We start from the raw sequence: 22,373 nt of genomic DNA, 5'->3' as shown, positions 1-22,373 counted from the left end.
CATCCAAGTACCACAGGTTTTTTTTAATCCCAGCTGGAGGCATCCACACTGGCTGACACGTTAAACTTGAGGCACATAGTTTGATTTCAAAGTTGGTACGTCTTGGCAAATAATTATCCCTACTCACCTGAAGTGATTACCTCTTCATTCCTGTTGTTAGCACGTTGGCAGCTGTGCTCCCTTAATGGTTCAGGATAAAAGAAAGAGATTAGCTTTGTTTGTACATTGAAACATACAGTAAAATGTGTCATTTGCATTAATGACCATCATGGTCTGAAGACATGCTGGGGGCAGTCTGCAAGTGTAGCCTCGCCACGCCATGTCTCACAACTTATCATACCCACAACTCACTAACCCTAACCTGTACGTATTTGGAATGTGAGAGGAAACCCACGCGGTCAAGGGGAGAACTTAAAGCAGCGGGAATTGAATCCCAATCAGTCTTTGCTGGTGCTGTAAAGTAATTGCACTAACCGCCATGTTACTGTCCAGCCCAATACCCTGAGATCATAAGGCCATAAGATTTAGGAACAAAAGTAGGCCATTCAGACCATTGAGTCTGCTCCGCCATTCAATCATGGGCTGATCCACTTTATCCAGTCATTCCCACTCCCCTGCTTTCACCCGATAACCTTTGATGCCCTGGCTAATCAAGAAGCTATCTATCTCTTCCTTAAATACACCCAATAACTTGGCCTCCACAGCTGCTCGTGACAAAAAATTCCACAGATTTACCACCCTCTGACTAAAGTAATTTCTCTGCATCTCAGTTCTAAATGGACGTCCTTCAATCCTGAAGGTGTGCCTTCTTGTCCTAGAATCCCCTACCATGGGAAATAACTTTGCCATATCTAATCTGCTCAGGCCTTTTAACATCTGGAATGTTTCTATGAATGTTTCCCCCCTCATTCTCCTGAACTCCAGGGAATACAACCCAAGAGCTGCCAGACATTCCTCATATGGTAACCCTTTTATTCCCGGAATAATTCTTGTGAATCTTCTCTGAACCCTCTCCAATGTCAGTATATCCTTTCTAAAAATAGGAGCCCAAAACTGCACACACTATTCCAAGTGTGGTCTCACAAGTGTCTTACAGAGCCTCAACATCACATCCCGGCTCTTATATTCTATGCCTCTAGAAATGAATGCCAACATTGCATTCGCCTTCTTCACAACTGACTCAACCTGCAGGTTAACCTTTAGGGTATCTTGCACAAGGACTCCCAAGTCCCTTTGCATCTCTGCATTTTGAATTCTCTTCCCATCTAAATAATAGTCTTGTGGCGACCCACTTCCTAGCGCACTTGTGCCGGCACAAAGGCCAGTCCCAAAAGGGCGCCAGGTCTGCTTCACCAACAAAGGGAAAAGCCCGCACGGGACTGTGAATACGTGCCCCCTACAGCATCCGCGCGGGGGACAGGACTGTGAATACGTGCCCCCTACAGCATCCGCGCCCGGGGAGGGCGGGATCAGGGAGGCTTTAAAGCGAGGCCGCGAAGTTCGAATAAAATCTTTTTTTAACTGCACTTTACCGACTCCGTGTCATTATTTCAGCGCGGCGTATAACACAACGCTACAGTCTGCCCATTGATTTCTTCCACCAAAGTGCATGATCATGCACTTTCCAGCATTGTATTTAATTTTCCACTTCTTTGCCCATTCCCCTAAACTACCTAAGTTTCTCTGCAGGCTCTCTGTTTCCTCATCACTACCCGCTCCTCCACCTGTCTTTGTATCATCGGCAAATTTAGCCACAAATCCATTAATACTGTAGTCCAAATCATTGACTACATCGTAAAAAGTAACGGTCCCAACACCGACCCCTGTCGAATTCCACTGGTAACAGGCAGCCAGCCAGAATAGGATCCCTTTATTCCCACTCTCTGTTTTCTGCCGACCAGCCAATACTCCATCATGGAATTGCAATTTATTTTAAGTTTTATTATGAGTAAAGATTAACTGATCATTTACCTCGCTGCTGTCTATGGCCAGTTTATAACTACAGTATTTTATTCCTCTCTGGTTGCAATGGTCCTTTTCTGAATCGTAGAAATCCAAGTTCGTCCACTTCAGTCAAGAAGGAATTTAAACCAGAGACCAGTGCTGACCTGGAGTACCTCTTTGAAACGGTTACGCGGGATGTGTTCTTGGATGAGGAGCTGAGGGAAGACCTTTCGAAGAAGATGACAAGTTCAAGATACCTGGAGATGAAGGTATTGCTCTTTAGATTAGTGTCAGGATGTCAAGAACAAACTGAAAATTTAACCTAGCTGAGACGTAATCAATAAGACCAAAGTCCTGTAGTTATCATTTTTACCTTTTCCTTTCTGTGAATTTTCACCTTCCTGGTTATCTGCTGTATTTTATATAATGTTTCTAATGACAGTTGACAGTATATGTGAATGTTTGGGGTGATGTGGTTTGTTTAATGTGACTTGTATCTCACCAGGAGGGAGCTTGAATTTAATTCTAACCCAGATCATTGGGACAGGTTTTGTTTTGTACTGCATTCAAAGTCGCTTGTAATTTAGTAAATCTCATTCAGAGAGGCCAGAATGGGGGTACAGATCCTCAAGGCTGATGATGGTAAAATTGAGTTTTGGTTCTACTGGATCTCACTGCTGCTTTTGACACAGTTGATCATGACATATTACTGGACAGATTGGGAAACTGAGAGGGACTTTCTGGTACAGACCTAAAGTAACTTAAATTGTATTTACAGGACAGGGACTATTTTGTATTGATTGGTAGATGCATATCTGACCAAACAAAAATGATATGCAGAGTGCCTCAAGGGTCCATACTAGGGCCTCATCTATTTAACATATACATGCTCCCTCTAGTTCAAATCATGGTAAGCAACAAAATATCTGACCATAATTTTGCAGATGACATTCAGATTTATATAGCAGTGTGATTAAGTGATTATGATCTCATACAACCATTTTGAGACTGTATTGAACAAATCACTCATTGGATATGCCAACATTTCCTGCAGTTAAACAAAGAGAAAACTGAAATAATTGTTTTTGTTGCCAAAAAAAACAATTAAAAGTCAGTGCTTATTTAGAATCCCTGTTGTTACAGTCCACAAACCAAGCCTGAAGCCTGAATTTTTAACAGCCACATTAAGACAATTACGGAGTCTGCCTACTACCATCTTAAAAATATAGCAAGAGTTAATGTCTCAGCAAGATCTAGAAAAACTCATCCATGCATTTATTTTTAATTTTTAATAAGTTTGACTACTGCAATGGCGTTTTCACAGGTTTCTAAAAGATTCCTCAGACAGCTGCAGCTCATTCAGAATGCTGCGGCTTTAAGACCAAGAAAGTAGAACACATCACTCTGTTTCTCAGATCACTACACTGGCTTTCTGATATTACTACTGGTTTATAAAGCACTGAATGGTCTAGGGCTAAAGTACATCTCTGATCTCTTGCTGCATTGAGAACCTTCCCGAGCTCTCAGGGCTTCTGGGACGGGTCTGCTTACCGTCCCCAGGGTCAGAACTAACCATGGTGGAGCAGCTTTTAGTTACCATACTCCACATATCTGGAATGACCTGAAGTCTGCCCCAACTTTAAGCTCTTTTAAATCGAGGCTTAAAACTTTTCCTTTTGCTGTAGCTTTTCATTAGAATCTCCTGCACTGTAACTTGTATTCCTTTGTCTTTATGCATGATTTTATTCTCTTTATATTGTGTGAAATTTGATGTTTTTTATATTTTGTTTCATGTAAAGCACTTTGAACTGCCGTTTGAAAAATGCTGTACAAATAAACTTGCCTTGCCCAGCCTTTACAATATTCTACTAGATATACTTGTAACTACGATCGCTGCAATACACAGCTGTAATTTCCCTTTAAGAAACATGCTTTTGAACAGTGTTAATGAACTAGTGACTTTATGATCTCCTGATTCTCAGGAATGCAGGTGTGGCAGCTTGAAGTGGACGAAGCTTGGCCATTACCGGAGGAGAGAACGCTGGGCCAGGCTTCAAGCCAGATTGAAGTGCTCAGCCCCTAGAGCAGAAAACAAACCAGTGTTCAGCTCCACTACTCCGTACGAGCCGAGGTCCCCCACCTGAACCTGTCCTGTCTGCCTGCGTTTGACCCATCTCCCTCCCCCTCCCCTCCCTTTCCCACCTCCTATTATTGGGCTGGAGTTGCAGGAGTCTTGTGTCCCACACCACCAGGTTCAGAAACATATGTTGCCCTGCACGTGGGATGGATGGCTTCACTCCTCTCAGCACTGAAGTGGCTAAACAATTTGTAGACTCTTTCAGGGATTCTCTCTGGTTTTTCAGGAATTCTATGTATTTATTTTCCTGGGGATGTCTACAAATGAATCTCAAGGTCCTATGTTGTATATACACTGTGCTAATAAATTTACTTTGAGCTTTTGAGGGCACCTATTCAACTAGATTTAGACTTGAGCAGATCTTGGGACCATGGTACCCTACACTATTTAATTAACTCTACACTTGCTATTTTCATCCTCCCATGAAAATTTGATATGATACATCAAAATAAAAATTACTATATAGCTACTTCCAGCCTTGAGATTCAAGATTCAGGATTGTTTAATGTCATTTCCAGTATACAAGTGTAAAAGAGAATGAACTGATTGTAAGGAATTATTTACAATTGTAAAGGTCGAATGCCAGAAAGGAGGGAAACTAGCATAAGGAGCCCCCTGTACCAATGTTAGCTTTAAAAGTTTAAGTGGAAAGTCATTTAATCAGACTGCTTTCAGATTTACATTTATAATGGGGGTTCTCAACCTTTTTTATACCAGGGATCTCTACCATTAACCGAGGGGTCCATGAGCTCCAGGTTGGGAACTCCTGATTTATAGTGTTTTTGTTTTTTGGGGCTACATTCTTCTTTTTATTACCCATAAACATTTTGAGGCCAGATATCAATTATACAGTTGCAAGAATAAATTTGTGAACCCTTTGCAATTACCTGGTTTTCTGCATTAATTATTCATAAAATGTAGTCTGATCTTCATTTAAATCACAATATTAGACAAACACAATCTGCCTAAACTAATAACACACAAACAGTTGTACGTTTCACGTCTTTGTTGAACACAGTGTTTTAACCATTCACAGACCAGGCTGGAAACAGCATGTGAACCCTTGTAATTAATAACCTCCACCAAACATTTCCTGTAGCTGCTGATCAGACTTGCACAATGGCAAGGAGGAATTTTAGGTCATTCCTCCATACAAAACTGTATAAGTTCATCAATATTTTTGGGGTACCTTGCATGAGTAGCCTTCTTCAGGTCATGCCACAGCATCTCATTGGATTAAGGTCTGGACTGTGACTTGGCCATTCCAAAACACAATTTTTCTTTTTAAACCATTCTGTGTTGATTTACTCTTGTGTTTCAGATCATTGTCTTCCTGCACCAGGTGATGGACCACTACCTTGACATTCTCCTGTAAAATGTCTTGATACAAATTTGAATTCATTGTTCTCTCAATGATTGCAAGCTGTCCAGGCCCTGAGGCAGCAAAGTAGCCCCAAACCATGGTGCTCCTTCCATCATGCTTCACAGTTAGGATAAGGTTTTGGTATTGGTGCGCACTGCCCTTTTCTCTTCCAAACAATGCGGTGTGCATTTCTGCCAAAAATTCCGACTTTTGTCTCGAGTGTGAACAGAACGTTGTCCCAGAAGCATTGTAGAACATCCAGGTAATCTTTGCAATGTTGAGACATTTTGGAGAGCAGTGATTTCCTCAGTGGTGTCCTTCCTTGAACACCATTCTTGTCCAGTGTTTTTCTTATTGTGGACGCATGAGCAGAGACTTTAGCAAGTTCGAGAGATTTTTTTGCAGGTCTTTTGCTGTTACTTTTGGGTTCTTTTTCACCTCCTTCAGCATTGCATGTTGTACTCTTGGTGTAATCTCTGCAGGATTCCTAGGGAGAGTAACAACAGTACTGAATTTCCTCCATTTGTTGACAATTTCTCTTACTGTTGACTGATGAAATGCAGGTCTTTAGAAACGCTTTGGTAGCCTTTTCCAGTTTAATGCACCTCTGCAATTCTAGGGTCCTCTGAAAGTTGTTTTGATCAAAGCACACTGCTCATAAACAGATCTATCTTGATAAGAGCAGGCTCCATCAGTGATCTGACTTTGTGTGCCTTTTTTATAGGGCAGGGCACCTCTACAACCCACACCTCCAATCTCATCTCATTGATTGGATCACCTGACTCCAAGTAGTTTTTATCCCCAGATGTTCACATACTTTGTTTGAACCTAGACTGTGATTGTGTGCCCTGGAATGAAGAAGATCCTCATCTAAAGACACATCCTTCTATTCCCTCTCATCTTAGTCTCCCCCACGATTGGAAACATCCTCTTCACTCTACCTAGGCCTTTCAGTTTTTGAGGGTTTAAGTGAGATTGCTCCCCTTATTTTTCTAAACCCCAATAAGTATAGGCCCAGAGCCATCAAACACTCCTCGTGTGTTAACCCTTTCACACCCTGAATCATTCTCACAAACCTCCTGTGGGCCCTCTCCAATGCAAGCATGTCGTTTCTTAGATAAGGGGCTCAAGGCAGCTAACCATGCTCCAAGTGAGTAGGAAGAAAATCTGAAGACACAGTACATAAGGCCAGGTTGTTAACAACACTGTTGAAAAAGTAATTCAAGAAATATTTTAAGAGGTAAGAGAGATTTGGATGTGGTGGTTGTTGGATGGATGGTTACCATTACATTAGGAAGGTAGTCACTGATTCTCAAGAAGCATGCAATAGAGAATTAGTTACAACTATATTTCAGACAAATATGTGGGTGGCATTGTAATGCAGCGATTACTGTAATGCTATTAACATCAGCACCCTGGGTTCATTTCCCGCCACTGTCTAAGGAGTTTGTATGTTCTCCTGGTGACTTTCCTCTGGGCGCACGTTTTCCTCCCACATTCCAAAGACATGTGGATTAGTAGGTTAATTGGTCATGGGGATATAATTGAATGACATGGGTTTGTTTTGCTGGAAAGGCCTGTACTGTGTAGTATCTTTGAAATAAAATTCTTCCTCAACAAAGGTGTTAACACAGATTTTTATTTCCACAGATGCAGCCTGACCTGAGTATTTCCTGCATTTTGTTTTGTTTTAGATTAGATTAGATTCAACTTTATTGTCATTGTGCCGAGTAGATACAAAGCCACTGAAATGCAGTTAGCATCTAACCAGAAATGCAAAGAGTAATGTTATTTACAAAATAACTGTGAATAAAAAGTAAGTGCTACAGCACACAAATATAAAAGTACTGAGACAGTACAATATGGTGCAATACTGCTTAGTGCTGTGATGTGAGGTTCAGCAGGGTCACAGCCTCAGGGAAGAAGCTCTTCCTGTGCCTGCTGGTGAGGGAGCGGAGGCTCCTGTAGTGCCTACCGGACTCATTTAGCATCTGTTTTCTGCTCTATTCCTATTGAGTGCCTTGTAGTAGGGGTTCCCAACCTTTTTTTATGCCATGGACTCCTACCATTAACTGAGAGGTCCGAGGACCCCTGGTTGGGAACTCTTGACTTGAAGCTAAAACCTAGCACAGACCATTTGCGCCGCACACTGCAGGTGAATCAGTGGGGTACTTTAAACAATCTAATTTTGTAAATATAATTGCTGTCCTTCAACATTGACGGTAACATTTTTCTTTAACATTGACGATATAACTTTTTTTCTTAACTTGGTTTAATCTCTTTATTTTCTCAGAAATTTCGGGAAAAACTTCCCTCCTACACCATGAAACATGTAAGTGATCTTTTTGGAATAATGGTTTATAGAGTAATTAAGTTTGTAGTAATTGATGTGTTGTCACTTGTACTAAGGTACAGTGGAAAAAACTTCATGTTGCCTGCCATCCATACAGATTGTTTAATTACACAGAGGTAGTACAAAGGGAAGATGCAGAAAAAGTGTTACTGAGAAAGTGCAGTACAAACAGGCAACAAGGTGCAAGACCTTAACAGTGCAGTGTAGTTGCTGATAACTCACTCAGAGCATACGCATAATTTATTTTGTGTACAAGAACAGCATGGCCCCCATCAGCCATACTGAAGTCAGGACAGAAATGTGCTATTATAATAGAGTTTGTATATAAATTACATATATTGACTATTTGGTAAACTGTGTACGCTTGAATTCCTTGTGTGCAAGATCAGTCACCATTCACAGTACAGGTGTTAAAAGTCAATGGAAACTACAAGCTGACAAGTGATGACACTTGAAGTTGGTAAAGCAATTGTCATTTAATTATTGGGTGTGTTTCACATCCTGTCATATTACTATTTCTTCTGTCTCCAGCACCTCCTGCTATAGAAAGGGCAGCGTTGTGCTTCAAAGACTTCTCTAGAAAAGGTCTCAGTTCTGAGGCCCCACTTGTCTGAGTTGACTACAACTGCCCCACACTTTTCTTGCCTGGACATTATCTTTAATCCTTGCCTTACTGATACTCCCATAATAGATTGTCAGATTAATAGTCCATCTTATCGTGCAAGAGGTCTGTTCAATAGTCTTACAGCAGTGAGGCAGAAATTGACCTTGAACCTTGTGGCATTGCTTTCAAGCTTTTGTCCACTGTGGATGGTAGAAGAGGGTGAGCCCAGGGTGGGATTGGCCTTCGATTATGTTGGCTCAGTTGTTGCAGAGTGCACATTTTGCATCAAGAGCGTCTAAACGTGACCAGAAGATCCTGCCCTATCCTAATATCAGCCATCCACCAGGTTCAGGAACAGTTATTACCTTTTGATCATCAGGCTCCTGAAACAGCATGGACATCTTCACTCACCACGACACTGAACCGATCATTGAACACAACCTATGGACTCACTTTCAAGAATTTGACACCTCCTGTTTTCCTGATAGACCATAAGATGTCGGAGTAGAATTAGGCCATTCGGCCCATTGAGTCTCCTCCACCATTTGGTCATGGCTGATCCATTTTCCTCTCAACCCCATTCTCCCGCCTTCTCCCTGTAACCTTTCATGGCCTGACTTATCAAGAATCCTTCAACCTTGGCTTTAAAAACACCCAATGACTTGGCCTCCACAGCCACCTGCGGCAGCGAATTCCACAGTTTCACCGCCCTCTGGCTAAAGAAATGTCTCCTAATCTCTAATCTAAATGGACATTCCTCTATTCTGAGGTGTGCTCTCTGGTCCTGGGCTCCTCCAATATAGGAAACATCCTTTCCACTTCCTCAGAGGACAAGCCTTTCATTCCCAGTAAGGATTGGAAGATCGCCAGTCTACAGATCACAGAACCTGCTGACTCCAACGCTGGTAGGCCGGAATGCCTCCAGACTGCGAACCCTGCTGCTGATCTCAACAGCTTTAATAATCCAGTTCAAATTCTAAACCCGGTCTCCACCGCTATCAATACAGGTTCCAGTGAACTCGAGCACCTCAGAAGTGCCAATTGCACAACCTCCGACTCTGAATCCAGCCTTGACCTTCAGGCCGGGTCTTCATGAGCTGCAGTTCCCCCATAAACACTCTGCAATCCCGTGTCTCTCAGGTTCCAATGCTAGCTCTTGGGTCCTTAGAGACTCCATCTTTTCTTCAACATTTGTCCCTCCCCACTGATCTTTCTCCTGACACTTATCCTTGCAAGCAGAACAAGTGCTTCACCTGCCTCTACACCTCCTCTGTCACTATCATTCAGGGCCCCAAACAGTTGTTCCAGGTGAGGCAACACTTCTCTGTCCTTTGGGGTTATATACTGTGTCTGGTGCTCTCAATGTGACCTCCTGTATATTGGTGTGACCTGACGTAAATTGGGAGATTGCTTTGCTGAACACCAATGCTCAGTCACCTGAAAAAGTGAAATCTCCCAGTGGCCACCCATTTTAATTCCACTTCCCATTCCCATTCCGATAGCCGTGGCCTCCTCCAGTGTTATGATGGGGCCACACTTGCGTTGGGGGAACAGCAACTTGTATTCTGTTTGGGTAGCCTCCAACCTGATGGCAGAACATCAATTTCTCGAGCTTCTGGTAATGACCCCACCCCACCTCCTTCACCATTTCCCATCCCCTTTTCACTCTCTCACCTTATCTCCTTGCCCACCCATCACCTCCCTCTGGTGCTCTTCCCCATTTTTCTTTCTTCCCTGGCCTTCTGTCTCTTCCACCAATTTACTTTGCAGCTCTTTACTTCATTCCTCCCCTTCAGGCTTCACCTGTCACCCTTCTCTCTCCTCCCCTGTCTTTTAAATCAACTCCTCAGCTTTTTTCCTTCCAGTCCTACCAAAGGGTTTCAGCTCGAAATGTCGACTATACTCTTTTCCTGGATGCTGCCTGGCCTGCTGAGTTCCTCCAGCATATTGTGTGTTGCTTTCATTCCCAGAATCATTTTTGTGAACCTCCTTTGAACCCTCTCTAATGTCAGCACATCATTTCCTAGATGGGGGCCCAAAACTGCTCTCAATACTCCAAGTGAGGCGTCACCAGTGCCTTATAAAGCCTCAGCATTACATCCATAGTTTTATAGGATGAGGGGTTCTCAGCCCAAAACGTCTCCAGTTTAGCGGGTCATTACCTGAAGCTCTTTGTGCCCACATTCAGTTATTCTGATTAGATTATCCCACAGCAAGTATTAGTTCCAAGCAGAGCCCACAAGGTGGTTGGGGAGGGGGGGAAGACTAAGCACAGTCTCACAAAATGAGACTCACCATCCTTGACCCATTTAAGTTTGGCATTTTCTTCCACATTTCAAATCTGCCGTGGCCAACAGCAGAACCTCTTGTGTCTGGGAATGAAATCTCCCTGAATTTCCCAGTACGACATGGAGGTGACTGCAGATCTCTCCGTTGTGGTTCCTTCTCATCTACAGTCTCAAGGTTGTTTGACATGTCAGCCAAAAGCAGTTGGAGAGTGTCCTACTAAACTCCTGTCAAAGAGAAGATTTAACTGTCTTCGGGGTTGCAGTGACACCCACTATTCATAGAACATAAAGTACCGAACAGGCCCACAATGTTGTGCTGAACCAATTAAATTAGTAATCAAATGACCAACTAAACTAATCTTATGTCCATATCCTTCCATTTTCTTCACATTCATATGCCTATCTAAGTGTCTCTTAAAAGTCCCTAGTGTATTCTGCCTCTACCTCCATCCTAGGCAACACATTCCAGGGACCCACCGCCACTTTGTGTTTATATAAAAAAAAAACTTGCCCTTCACTTCTCCTTTGAAATTACCACGTCTCCTTTTACATTCATGCCCTCTGGTATTAGACATTTTAACTTTGGGGGAAAAAGATACTGTCTGTCAACTCTATCTATGCCTCTCATAATCTTGTAAACCTCTGTTAGATCTCCCCTCAGCCTTCGCAGCTCCTTCAATTGTATTGAAAAATCAAGAGCATTGATGTGTCACCATAATCTGTTCCTGACCATGTTCCTAAAAAATCTTAATTGCAGGAGGTGGTAGACTTGATCAGCACGAATCAGGTGGTTGTCATAAGTGGAGAAACGGGTTGTGGCAAAACGACGCAGGTAACGCAGTTCATTCTGGACGACTACATCGAGAGAGGAATGGGCTCGCTGTGCAGAGTTGTGTGCACCCAGCCGCGTCGGATCAGTGCCATATCTGTAAGTCCGCTCACTCCACTGGTGTTTCCAGTTGTTATGCCACTGAGCAAAATATTGTGAGACAAACTGAGTAAGTTCAGTATGAGGGGAAAGTAACACATACAAAATGCTGCAAGTATTCAGAAGGTCAGACAGCATTTGTGCAAAGGAGCAAATACACAGTCAACGTTTTGGGTCGAGGCCCTTCATCAGAGCTCATGAAAGGTCTGTAGCCTGAACCGTTGACTTTATTTGCTACCATTGATGCTGCCTGACCTGCTGAGTTCCTCAGTATTGTATATGTTACTCTGGATTTCCAGCATCTGCATAATCTCTTGTGTTTATGAAAGAGGGGAGAGAGGAAGAGTATAGAAGCTACCTGAAGAAAAGAGTGCTGTTCATGAACAATTTTTAAAAAAATCATTACCCCAATACATGTTATATTGTGTTGTACATGCTTTTCATTCTCCAAGAGGACCACAACCTTGTTGTTGGGTTTGGAGGCTGCCATATCTCAATGACCTGGAGAGCTGTGTTGGCTGGAGTCAGAGCTTTATGGTTTGACTCTTGGTTGGGTCATCCATGCCAAATAAGTCAAAGGGTAGAGGCCAGACGAAGAGTGGTCCACCGGTCCTTCAGCTTTAGGGGCTCAGCTCAGGGCTGACAACCCTGACTGGTAAAACAAAATTGTTTCGGAAACGGCAATGAAGAATCCTTCTCCGTCTGAGTGCGGTGGTATTCCTGAATCTCCACCCAGAACTTGCGTGACGGACAGGAGTGAAAACCAAGAGGAGTCTACTGACATGATGAAGGAAACCCCGAACGTCACCAGAGCTGGAGTCCTTCGTTGCTTCTCTAAACTCCAGTAGTGTAATGGGCAGTGACTAATGCTTCCCACTGGGGCTCCTCAGAAATATTTCATGGTGAATTTCTGCAGTGAAGCAGCTCCTAATGACGGAGGGATCGTTGAGCAAGTTGGGTGTACACACATTGGAGTGGACAGGAACACCTCACCTGCTTGAATCAGATTTGTTGTCACTGTCTTGGATGATGTAAAACATGTTTTGTGGTCACAGTGCAGTGCAAAGACAAAATGACAATGATAGTGCAAAAAAAAAAGCAATCACAAGTGTTTATGCATTCATGGACCATACAGAAATCTGAATTCTGAATCACTGAGTGTAGGACTTCAGATTCCTCTACTACCTTCCCAATGGATTTTAATGAGAAAAAGGGTCTATATTGGATGACACAACCATAAATTTCTCCAACTTCTGGTTACTACTCCCTTCTGTTTCCACTATCCCAGCTTCTGTATTTCCTTTTCTTTCCCCTCCTTTGCCTTCTTGATCTTTGAGTTAGTAGGTTAGTCGGTCACATGGGTCTGGTTGGACAGCATAGACTCGTTGGGCTGGAAGGGCCTGTTACCATAGTGAAAGAATAAACACGACCCCTAATCTGGGCAGCGTCGTGATAAATCTGCTCTGCCCTCTTGCTAATGCATCCACATCCTGAAATGAATGTAGTAAATCCTGTGTAGTCTTCTATGTAGATCCTGTATACTCTTCCATCAGCTCCACCTGGATTCTTCCACTCATCTGTGCACTAGCATCAACTTGCGCCAATTAATGCCCAACTTGCTCAAATTCATTTAACTTTTCAAGGGGGGATCTGATTGAAAGATTAAACAGATTATTGAGATCTATCAAGCAGTAGTAAGTCAAGGCAACTGGACTTGCTCTGTTGTCTAGAAACACCAAGTCCAGTTGCCTTGATTTATTACTGCTTGATATACAATGACCTGGATGACTGAGAATTATCATATTCAGATGATTATGGGAGGGCGGGATTAAGAAGAAAAGGACATTAGAGCTATTTCGAAGGAATATCAAGAAGTACTTATTTTCGTAGGATTGTCTCCTGATAAGCAATAGACCTTGGGGGTTAATTGCGACCGAGTGAATTTTTGAGTGTCAAAGGATTTAGACACGAGATGGGTAACCAGTTGAGGTACAGATGGGCCATGATCCAGTTGAGCGCTGGAACACATCTGAGGGGCTGAATGGCCTACATCTAATGTTGACCATTTCTGCACCTTCAGATCGCTGAGAGAGTGGCAGCAGAAAGAGCTGAAGTTTGTGGTGAAGGAAACAGCACTGGCTACCAGATTCGGTTACAAAGGTCAGTATTGGAATCACATTTATTATCCCTGGCATAAACTCACTGGCCACTTTATTAGATACAGCTGTACGTCTGCTTAATAATATTCAGTAAGTCTGCAATTTCTATGTCCCTCCAATTCCTATCACTGCAGTGTCATTTTCCAGCAGTCAGATATCCACTCTCACTTCTCTTACTCTTTATATATCTGAAAATACTTCTTAGAAATATAGAAAACCAACAGCACAATATTGGCCCTTCGGCCCACAATGCTGTGCTGAACATGTATTTTACAAATTACTTAGGGATATCCATAGCCTTCTGTTTTTCTAAGCTCATGTACCTATCCAAGAGTCTCTTAAAAGACCCTATATGTGTCCCTACTGTCGCCAGCAGCCCATTCCATGTACTCACCGCTCTCTGCGTAAAAACAACAACAACAACTTACCCCTGACATCTCCTCTGTACCTACTTCCAAGCACCTTAAAACTATGCCTCCTCATGTTAGCCATTTCAGCCCTGGGAAAAAGTCCCTGACTATCCACACAATCAATGCCTCTCGCCATCTTGTAAATCTCTGTTAGGTCACCTCACATCCTCCATCGCTCCAAGGAGAAAAGGCCAAGTTCACTCAACCTATTCTCAAAAGGCATGCTCCCCAATCCAGGCAACATCCCTGTCAATCTCCTTTGCACCCTCTCTATAGTTTCCACATCCTTCCTTTAGTGAGGTGACCAGAACTGAGCACAGTGCTCCAAGTGGGGTCTAACCAGGGTCCTATATAGCTGCAACATTACCTCTCAGCACTTGAACTCAATCTCACGGTTGATGAGGCCAATACACCATACGCCTTCTTAACCACAGAGTCAACCTCCACAGTAGCTTTGAGTGTCCTATGGACTCAACCCCAAGATCCCTCTGATCCTCCACACTGCCAAGAGTCTTGCCATTAATACTGTATTCTGCCATCATATTTGACCTACCAAAATGAACCACTTCACACTTATCTGGGTTGAACTCCATCTGCCACTTCTCAGCCCAGCATCCTGTCGATGTTCTGCTGTAACCTCTGATACCCTCCACACTATCCACAACAACCTCAACCTTTATGTCATCAGCAAATTTACTAACCCATCCCTCCACTTCCTCATCCAGGTCATTTATAAAAATCATAAAGAGAAGGGGTCCCAGACCAGATTCCTGAGGCACACCACTGGTCACCCGATCTCCATACAGTATATGACCTGTCTACAACCACTCTTTGCCTTCTGTAGGCAAGCCAGTTCTGGATCCACAAAGCAAGGTCCCCTTGGATCCCATGCCTCCTTACTTTCTTAATAAATCTATAGGGTACCTTATCAAATGCCTTGCTGAAATCCATGTACACTACATACACTGCTCTACCTTCGTTAATGTGTTTAGTCACGTTCTCAAAAAATTCAACAAGCTCGTAAGGCACAACCTGCCTTTGATAAAGCCATGCTAACTATTCCTAATCATATTATGCCTCCAAATGTTCATAAATCCTGCCTCTCAGGATTTCTTCACCAACTTACCAACCACTGAAGTAAGACTCACTGGTCTATAATTTCCTGGGCTATCTCTACTCCCTTTTTTTGAATAAGGGAACAACATATGCAACCCTCCAATCCTCCGGAACCTCTCCTGTCCCCATTGATGATGCAAAGATCATTGCCAGAGGCTTAACAATCTCTTCCCTTGCCTCCCACAGTAGCCTGAGGTATATCTTGTCCAATCCCGGTGACTTAACCAACTTGATACTTTCCAAAAGCTCCAGCACGTCCTCTTTCTGAATATCTATATGCTCAAGCTTTTCAGCCTGCTGTAAGTCATCCCTACAATTGCCACTGTCCTTTTCTGTAGTGAATACTGAAGCAAAGTGTTCATTAAGTACTTCTGTTATCTCCTCCGGTTTCATAACACTTTTCCACTGTCACACTCGATCGGTCCAATTCTATCACGTCTTATCGTCTTGCTCTTTGAATGCATTGGGGTTTTCCTTAATCCTGCTTGCCAAGGCCTTTTCATGGCCCCTTCTGGCTCTCCTAATATAATTCTTAAGCTCTTTCCTGCTAGCCTTATAATTTTCTAGATCTCTATCATTACCTAGTTTTTTGAACTTTTCATAAGCTGTTCCTTTCTTCTTGACTAGATTTTCTGCAACCATTGTACACCATGGTTCTCGTACCCTGCCCTCCTTAGAACGTACCTTTGTGGAACACCATGCAATATCCCCTGAACATTTCCCACATTTCTGCCATACATTTCCCTGAGAACATCTGCTCCCAATTTATGCTTCATATTTCCCCTTACTCCAATTAAATGCTTTCCTAATACATCTGCACCTATCCCTCTCCAAAGCCATGGTAAAGGAGATAGAATTGTGATCACTATCTCCACTGAGAGACCCGACACCTGACCAAGTTCATTTCCCAATACCAGATCAGGTAGGCTTATCTACATATTGTCAGGAAACCTTCCTGAACACACCTTACAAACCCCATCTAAATCCCTTGCTCTAGGGAGAGGCCAGACAATATTGGAGAAATTCAAATCTCCCATCACGACAACCCTGTTACTATTGCATTGTTCTAGAATCTGTCACCCTATTTGCTCTTCGATGTCCTTGTTACTATCGGGTGGTCTATGAAAAACACCCAGTAGAATTATTGACCCCTTCCTGTTTCTAATTTCCGCTTGTAGAGACTCAGTAGATAATCCTTCCATGACTTCCTCCTTTTCTGCAGCCGTGACTCTATCCCTGATCAGCAGTGCCATACCCCACCTATTTTGCCTCGCTCCCTGTCCTTTCTGAAACGTCTAAAGCAGGGGTGTCAAACTCATTTTAGGTCACGGGCCGGATTGAGCAAAATGCAGCTTCATGCGGGCCGGATCAGTCGGACGCGTGCGAATGCAGCTTTCGTTGCCTCCGTTTTTTCAGCCTGCTCTCATGTGTCTCAGTCTCTGCTATAACTACAAAGTGTTTCACTTTACAAATTCCGTTTCTTATGAAGAAGACTGCCGAATAAACACTAAAAACCCTGAAAACCTGGTACCTGAATAAACTCAGCATTAGCCATATCATATGCCATAGGCGCTTCGATTACTGGGGCCAGCTTTAATAGTAATCAGATATTATCTCGCGGGCCAAAGATAATTCCACCGCGGGCCTTGAGTTTGACATATATGGTCTAAAGCCTGGCACTCTTAAGTAGCCATTCCTGCCTCTGAGCCATGCAAATCTCTGTAATGGCCACAGCATAATTTCTCCAAGTACTGATCCACGCTCTAAGCTCATCTGCTTTGTTCGTGATACTGCTTGCATTAAAATAGACACACCACAAACCATCAGTCTGAGCGCATCCCTCCTCTACCACCTGCTTATCCTCCCTCTCACACTGCCTACAAGCTTTCTCTATTTGTGAGCCAACCGCCCCTTCCACCATCTCTTCAGTTTGGTTCCCACCCCCCATCGATTCTAGTTTAAACTCTCCCCAATAGCCTTAGCAAACCTCCCCGCCAGGATATTGGTTCCCTTCGGATTCAAGTACACCCCGTCTTTTTGGTACAGGTCATGCCTGCCTCAAAAGCGGTCCCAATGATCCAGAAACGCGACTGCTCTTAGATGCTGTTTGCTTGCTTTTAGTGAGCAGCACAAACTTGCCTTTCTTTGTTTTGCATCCTGTGCAATGCTGAGACCTTTTTATAAAGCTATATTTGGTTCCCTGTTTTCTACCCAGCTGCCGCTAACATCTTCTCAATACAATTATGTAAATTACAGGTAAAAATGCTCCTCCTGCACACTAATTGTGTTCTTCATTGAACAGTTTATTTTAAATTGCAGTGCTTTCAACTAATTAGTGAAATTGTTATATTTGTCGTGCTCCTCCTCAGTACATACAGCTCATTTGGTTTATTGATCGCTAAGCCTTGGGCAGTTTTCTTCTCTGGCCACTTTATTAGGTACACCTGTTTGCCTGTTTGTTAATGCAAATATCTAATCAGCCAATCATGTGACACCCAACTCAATGCATAAAAGCATGCAGACTTGGTCAAGCAGTTCAGTTGTTGTTCAGACCAAACATCAGAATGGGGTAGAAATGTGATGTAAGTGACTTTGACAGTGGATTGAGTCAATGCCAAACGGAGTATTTCAGAAACTGCTGATCTCCTGGGATTTTCACGCACAACAGAGAATGGTGCATAAAATGGGAAAAAAACAATAGGCGGCAGTTCAGTAGGCAAAAGTGCCTTGTTAGTGGGAGGAGTTAGAGGAAAGTGGCCAGATTACTGGTTCATGTTGTCAGGAAGGCGACAGTAACTCAAATAACCATGTGTTACAACAGTGATGTGCAGAAGAGCATCTCCGAATGCACAACATGTCAAACCCTGAAGTGGACGGGCTACAGCAGCAGAAGACCTTGAGCAGGAGGTACCCACTGAGTGTATATGAATACTCAAGCATAAATCAAAATTATATATGACAAAAGATGTGATGGAAAGTCATGATTTATTTTAGAACAGATTTTTCCATCTCAAGGCTTCAACAATTTTTCAGTTGCTTTTGAAAACCTCTTTTAGTGCAGTGGCACTGGCAATTTTATCTGATTGTACTACTGTAAAATGCTTTGGAGGAGATTTGTTGAAAGCCCTATATAATACAGATTATTTTAGGAAGTAATGAATGGATCTGCAGGGAGCAGATTGCTGTTTTGATCAAGCACTCACTCACACTGGATGTTCTCTCTTCTGGTCCACATCCCATCATCTTCTGTAGGCCAGAAGGAAAAAGGCTGGAAAAGCTCAGCAGTCAGGCAGCACCTATGCAATGAAATGGGCAGTCAATGTTGTCAGTGAAGACCCTTCATCAAGAAGGCTCCTTATCCGAACTGTAGATTGTCCACTTCCCTCCACAGATACTGCATAATCAAATAGTTCCTCCAGTAGTTTGTTTTCCGCTCCAGATTCGAACATTTGCAGAATCTTGTGTCTTCATTATTGGAGGTTCAAATCCTAAGGCCAACAGGTGTTTCTCTGGTGTAATTGCAGTCACCCGTGTTATTTGTTTGGGTTCTATATGAAACCTCGTTGTATCCCTCAAACTTATCATTCAATGCCATCCAATTGACATTCATTGCTTTTCCAGCCTGAGTTTTCCAAGGTATTTTCTCTGCCTTAGGATAGGCAGTCATGACTTCAGTTAACTATGCCTTAAATTTCCTTTCAGTAGTTTCAATAGGTACATTTAATTTCAGAGAGTTGTATACAATATACATCCTGAAATTCTTTTTCTTCACAAACATCCATGGAAACAGAGGGATGCCCATAGAATGAATGACTGTTAAATGTTAGAATCCCAAAGCCCCCCCACACAAGCAGCAGCAAGGCAAATGACCCCCCCACCCCCACCAGCAAAAAAACTTCAGTACCCCCACCAAGCACTCAAGCATGCAGCAAAGCCTCAATAAAGACACAGGCTTGCAGTATCACATAGACTACTCGTTCACCCAGTATTCAACATACCACAGGCTCTCTTCCTCCCTAATAAGGGGGAGAAAGGTGTCCTAGTTTTCACAGCATGGGGGGAGACATAACAAAACACTTGCTGATTTATGGTGTTAAAATTGCGTCACTTTTTCTGAGCCTCTGAGCACACAGCCAACAGCAAGCCTGCTGCTTCTGACCTTCTTTGCTCTCCCGCCTGCATCAGGCTTCCTTGAATCAGCACACCTCCAGAACCACGAAAATCTGGCCCCCTGAAGGCCTTGACATATCGAAAAGCGGCCAGTCGTGAGGCCCTGAGAGCGGGTTCCATTCCTGCAAAGAACCGAAGTTCTTCAAAAGAACCTTGAAAGGGGAAAAAAAGAGATCAAAGATAGAAATCTGTTTCGAAGATGCAGGCAAAGGAATCGCCGTTTAGCGCCATCATCACTCTCTGCCTCTTCTTTCTAAATAGAACATAGTACAGCACAGGAATAGGCTATTTGGCCCACAATTTTGTGCCGATCAGCTAAAAAGCAAATTAGGTAGTGCCTCCTCGCTGGCGACACATGGAAATTGAACTCCTTTTGAACTTGGGCTAAACTACAGAGGATGGAGAGGTGGTCTGGGCCCTGCACACGTAGCACGCAGACCCACTGGTATGTGGACATACCCTGGTGCTTGTGAAACAGATCTCCAGCTGTGGGTAGATAGCCACACTGCCTTGTGACCAGCCTCATTAGAGACGATGGCTGCAGGTGTGCACCCAGACAGACCTGGAGTGGAGCCCCCAAGATGACTGAATGTCACTGAACATTCTTCCAGCAGCTCCTGCAGCCAAGCTGGTGTCAAACGTATTGCTTCATAAGCCGTCCTTTGGACTACACTGGAGAGGCTGAGGGGGATCTTGATTACTGGGCATCTCAAGATCTCCATACCTTCTGTCCAGGCTTATGATGATGATCATCATCCATTGTCCTTCGAGACAGATTGATGCCATCCACCACTATTATAAAACTCAGATTCCACCAGACATTAATTTTAGATTCCATGATCTCCAGCCTGTTGAAATTGCCAGCAGTCACTTCCTACCACCTTGAATCATTCTCACTCTCTCCCCTTCCTCACTTGGATCCACTTATCACCCACCAGCTCTCACTTCCCCCTCCCACCTTTTTTTTTACCTGCTATCTCCCTTCTATCCTTCCGTCCTAATGAAGGGTCTTGACTTGAAACGTTAGTTATCCTTTTCCTCTCTCAGACACTACCCAACCTGCGGAATTGCTCTAGCACCACCTTGTGTCGCTTGACTTTCAGACCTGCAATTTCTCTTGTTTCCTCCTTGTTGCAAAATGCCTCAATTGCCTGACTTGGCCTAATGTGTTCTCTTTTGAAAGCCTTCAAACTTCAAAGTGCATCCCAATGCACTTCACCAGAACATCATGAAACAAGGCAAATATAGACACCACAGGATGTAAGGGGATACTAGTACAAGCAACAGAGTTTGAAGTAAATTTATTATCGAAGTACATACATGTCACCATATGTTACCTTGAGATTGATTTTCTTGTGGGCATTCACAGTAGAACAAAGTTTTAATAGAATCATTAAAAAAACCACACGCAAAGTCTGACAAACAGGCAACGTGCAAAAGAAGATAAATTGTGAAGACACAAATTAATAATAATAAATAGTAAATAAATACTGAGAATATGAGTTGTAAAGTCGTTGGATGTGAGTCCATAGATTGTGGAATCATTTCAATGTTGGGGTGAATGAAGTTTGCCACTAGTTGAGGGGTAACAACTGTTCCTGAACCTGCTATTTGTCATCTTGTAGCCTCTGAAGTGCTCTGGGAAATATCCTTTTAAGGAGGAGAATGAGAGGTTCTTCACAGAACTATACAAGATAATAAGCATATATAGAGTGGACAGCCTGAAACCTTTCCCAGAGTGGAAATGGCTAATACCAAGGGGCATAATTTTTAGATGATCGAAGAAAAGAACGGGGAATGTCAGAGGTAGTTTTTTTTTAAAGTGCAGAGTAATAGGTATATAGGATAGTGAAGTAGAGATGCATCTCTACCAAAGGAAGTGTAACGTGCTCTAGCATACAGGTCACCTTTTTGGCAAGGAGTAGCCTCTGCTTCGCCCCTTCCCCCCGCCCCCAAATCAGGATCTCCTGAAACATTAGAAGCAGGCGGTGAATGGTCATATGAGCAGCTGGTACGTATCACAAGTCCCAGTTATGCCAGGCAGACAATCTCTGAAGAGTGTTAATAATGGCTGGGGTTACCCTTCTTATAAAGACACTGCCCAGAAGAAGGCAATGGTAAACCACTTCTGTAGAAAAAAATTGCCAAGAACAATCATGATCGTGGAAAGGCCATGATCGCCCACGTCATATGAAACGGCACATAATGAGTGAATGGTAGGTGTGTGGAATGTTCTGACAGAAGTGCTGGTAGAGGCAGATCTGTTATTCAAGAGACTCTCTGATAGGCCCATGGATGAAAGGAAATGGAGGACTATGGGGAGGGGGGTAGGGAATGATTAGATTGATTGTGGAGTAGGTTAAAACTCAACATAATGGGCCAAAGGACTTGTACTGTTCTGTTTTAAAGGTACTAGGTTACTGCGTATATATTAGCATTTCTAATTTTAAAAAAAGAATGTAAAAGTCAAGTTTATTCTTGTGCACTGCAACAGCATCACAGGCACATGGCGTGAGAGACACACCATTCACAAGGTAAGCATCAACATATATTATCCAGGAAAAAAGCAAGCAAGCCAAGATAGTCTTAGTGCAAGTAGTCAGCTTTGCTATTCTGACAGTGATTAAGGTCATGCAGGTTGGTTTGAGAACTGAATGGAAAATGTTGAAGGGATATGTAATTGCTGATGGTGTTATTGGATGTCCAGTTCTGAGCTACATGAATTATAATTAGCGGGCTGAAAGGTAGCGTTTTGCTTTTTTAACGTTCACACTTCCCTTGCTTCACAGTCGCTTTCCACGCAAACAAGGTTCCATTTTGTACTGCACTACAGGAATTGTTCTCCAGTGGCTTCAGTCAGATTCGTAAGTATGCATTTAATTAGTATGTTATTGCACTTTA

At 43.0% G+C, this 22,373-nt stretch overlaps 1 protein-coding gene across 1 annotated transcript in view; it reads left to right on the top strand.

Annotated features, from left to right (window-relative positions):
* Positions 1-22,373, top strand: part of dhx36 (DEAH (Asp-Glu-Ala-His) box polypeptide 36) — a 129,272-nt gene that overhangs the window by 12,246 nt on the left and 94,653 nt on the right. The window contains exons 3-7 of the mRNA XM_073041640.1: positions 2,051-2,213; positions 7,738-7,776; positions 11,447-11,617; positions 13,698-13,777; positions 22,262-22,336. Coding sequence (XP_072897741.1) covers positions 2,051-2,213; positions 7,738-7,776; positions 11,447-11,617; positions 13,698-13,777; positions 22,262-22,336 — 528 coding nt within the window. The remainder of the gene's footprint in view (positions 1-2,050; positions 2,214-7,737; positions 7,777-11,446; positions 11,618-13,697; positions 13,778-22,261; positions 22,337-22,373) is intronic.

Source organism: Hemitrygon akajei, chromosome 3 (assembly GCF_048418815.1).
Source record: "Hemitrygon akajei chromosome 3, sHemAka1.3, whole genome shotgun sequence".
In the NCBI taxonomy this organism is placed as follows: domain Eukaryota; kingdom Metazoa; phylum Chordata; class Chondrichthyes; order Myliobatiformes; family Dasyatidae; genus Hemitrygon; species Hemitrygon akajei.
This window is presented reverse-complemented; position numbering and strand designations above follow the sequence as displayed.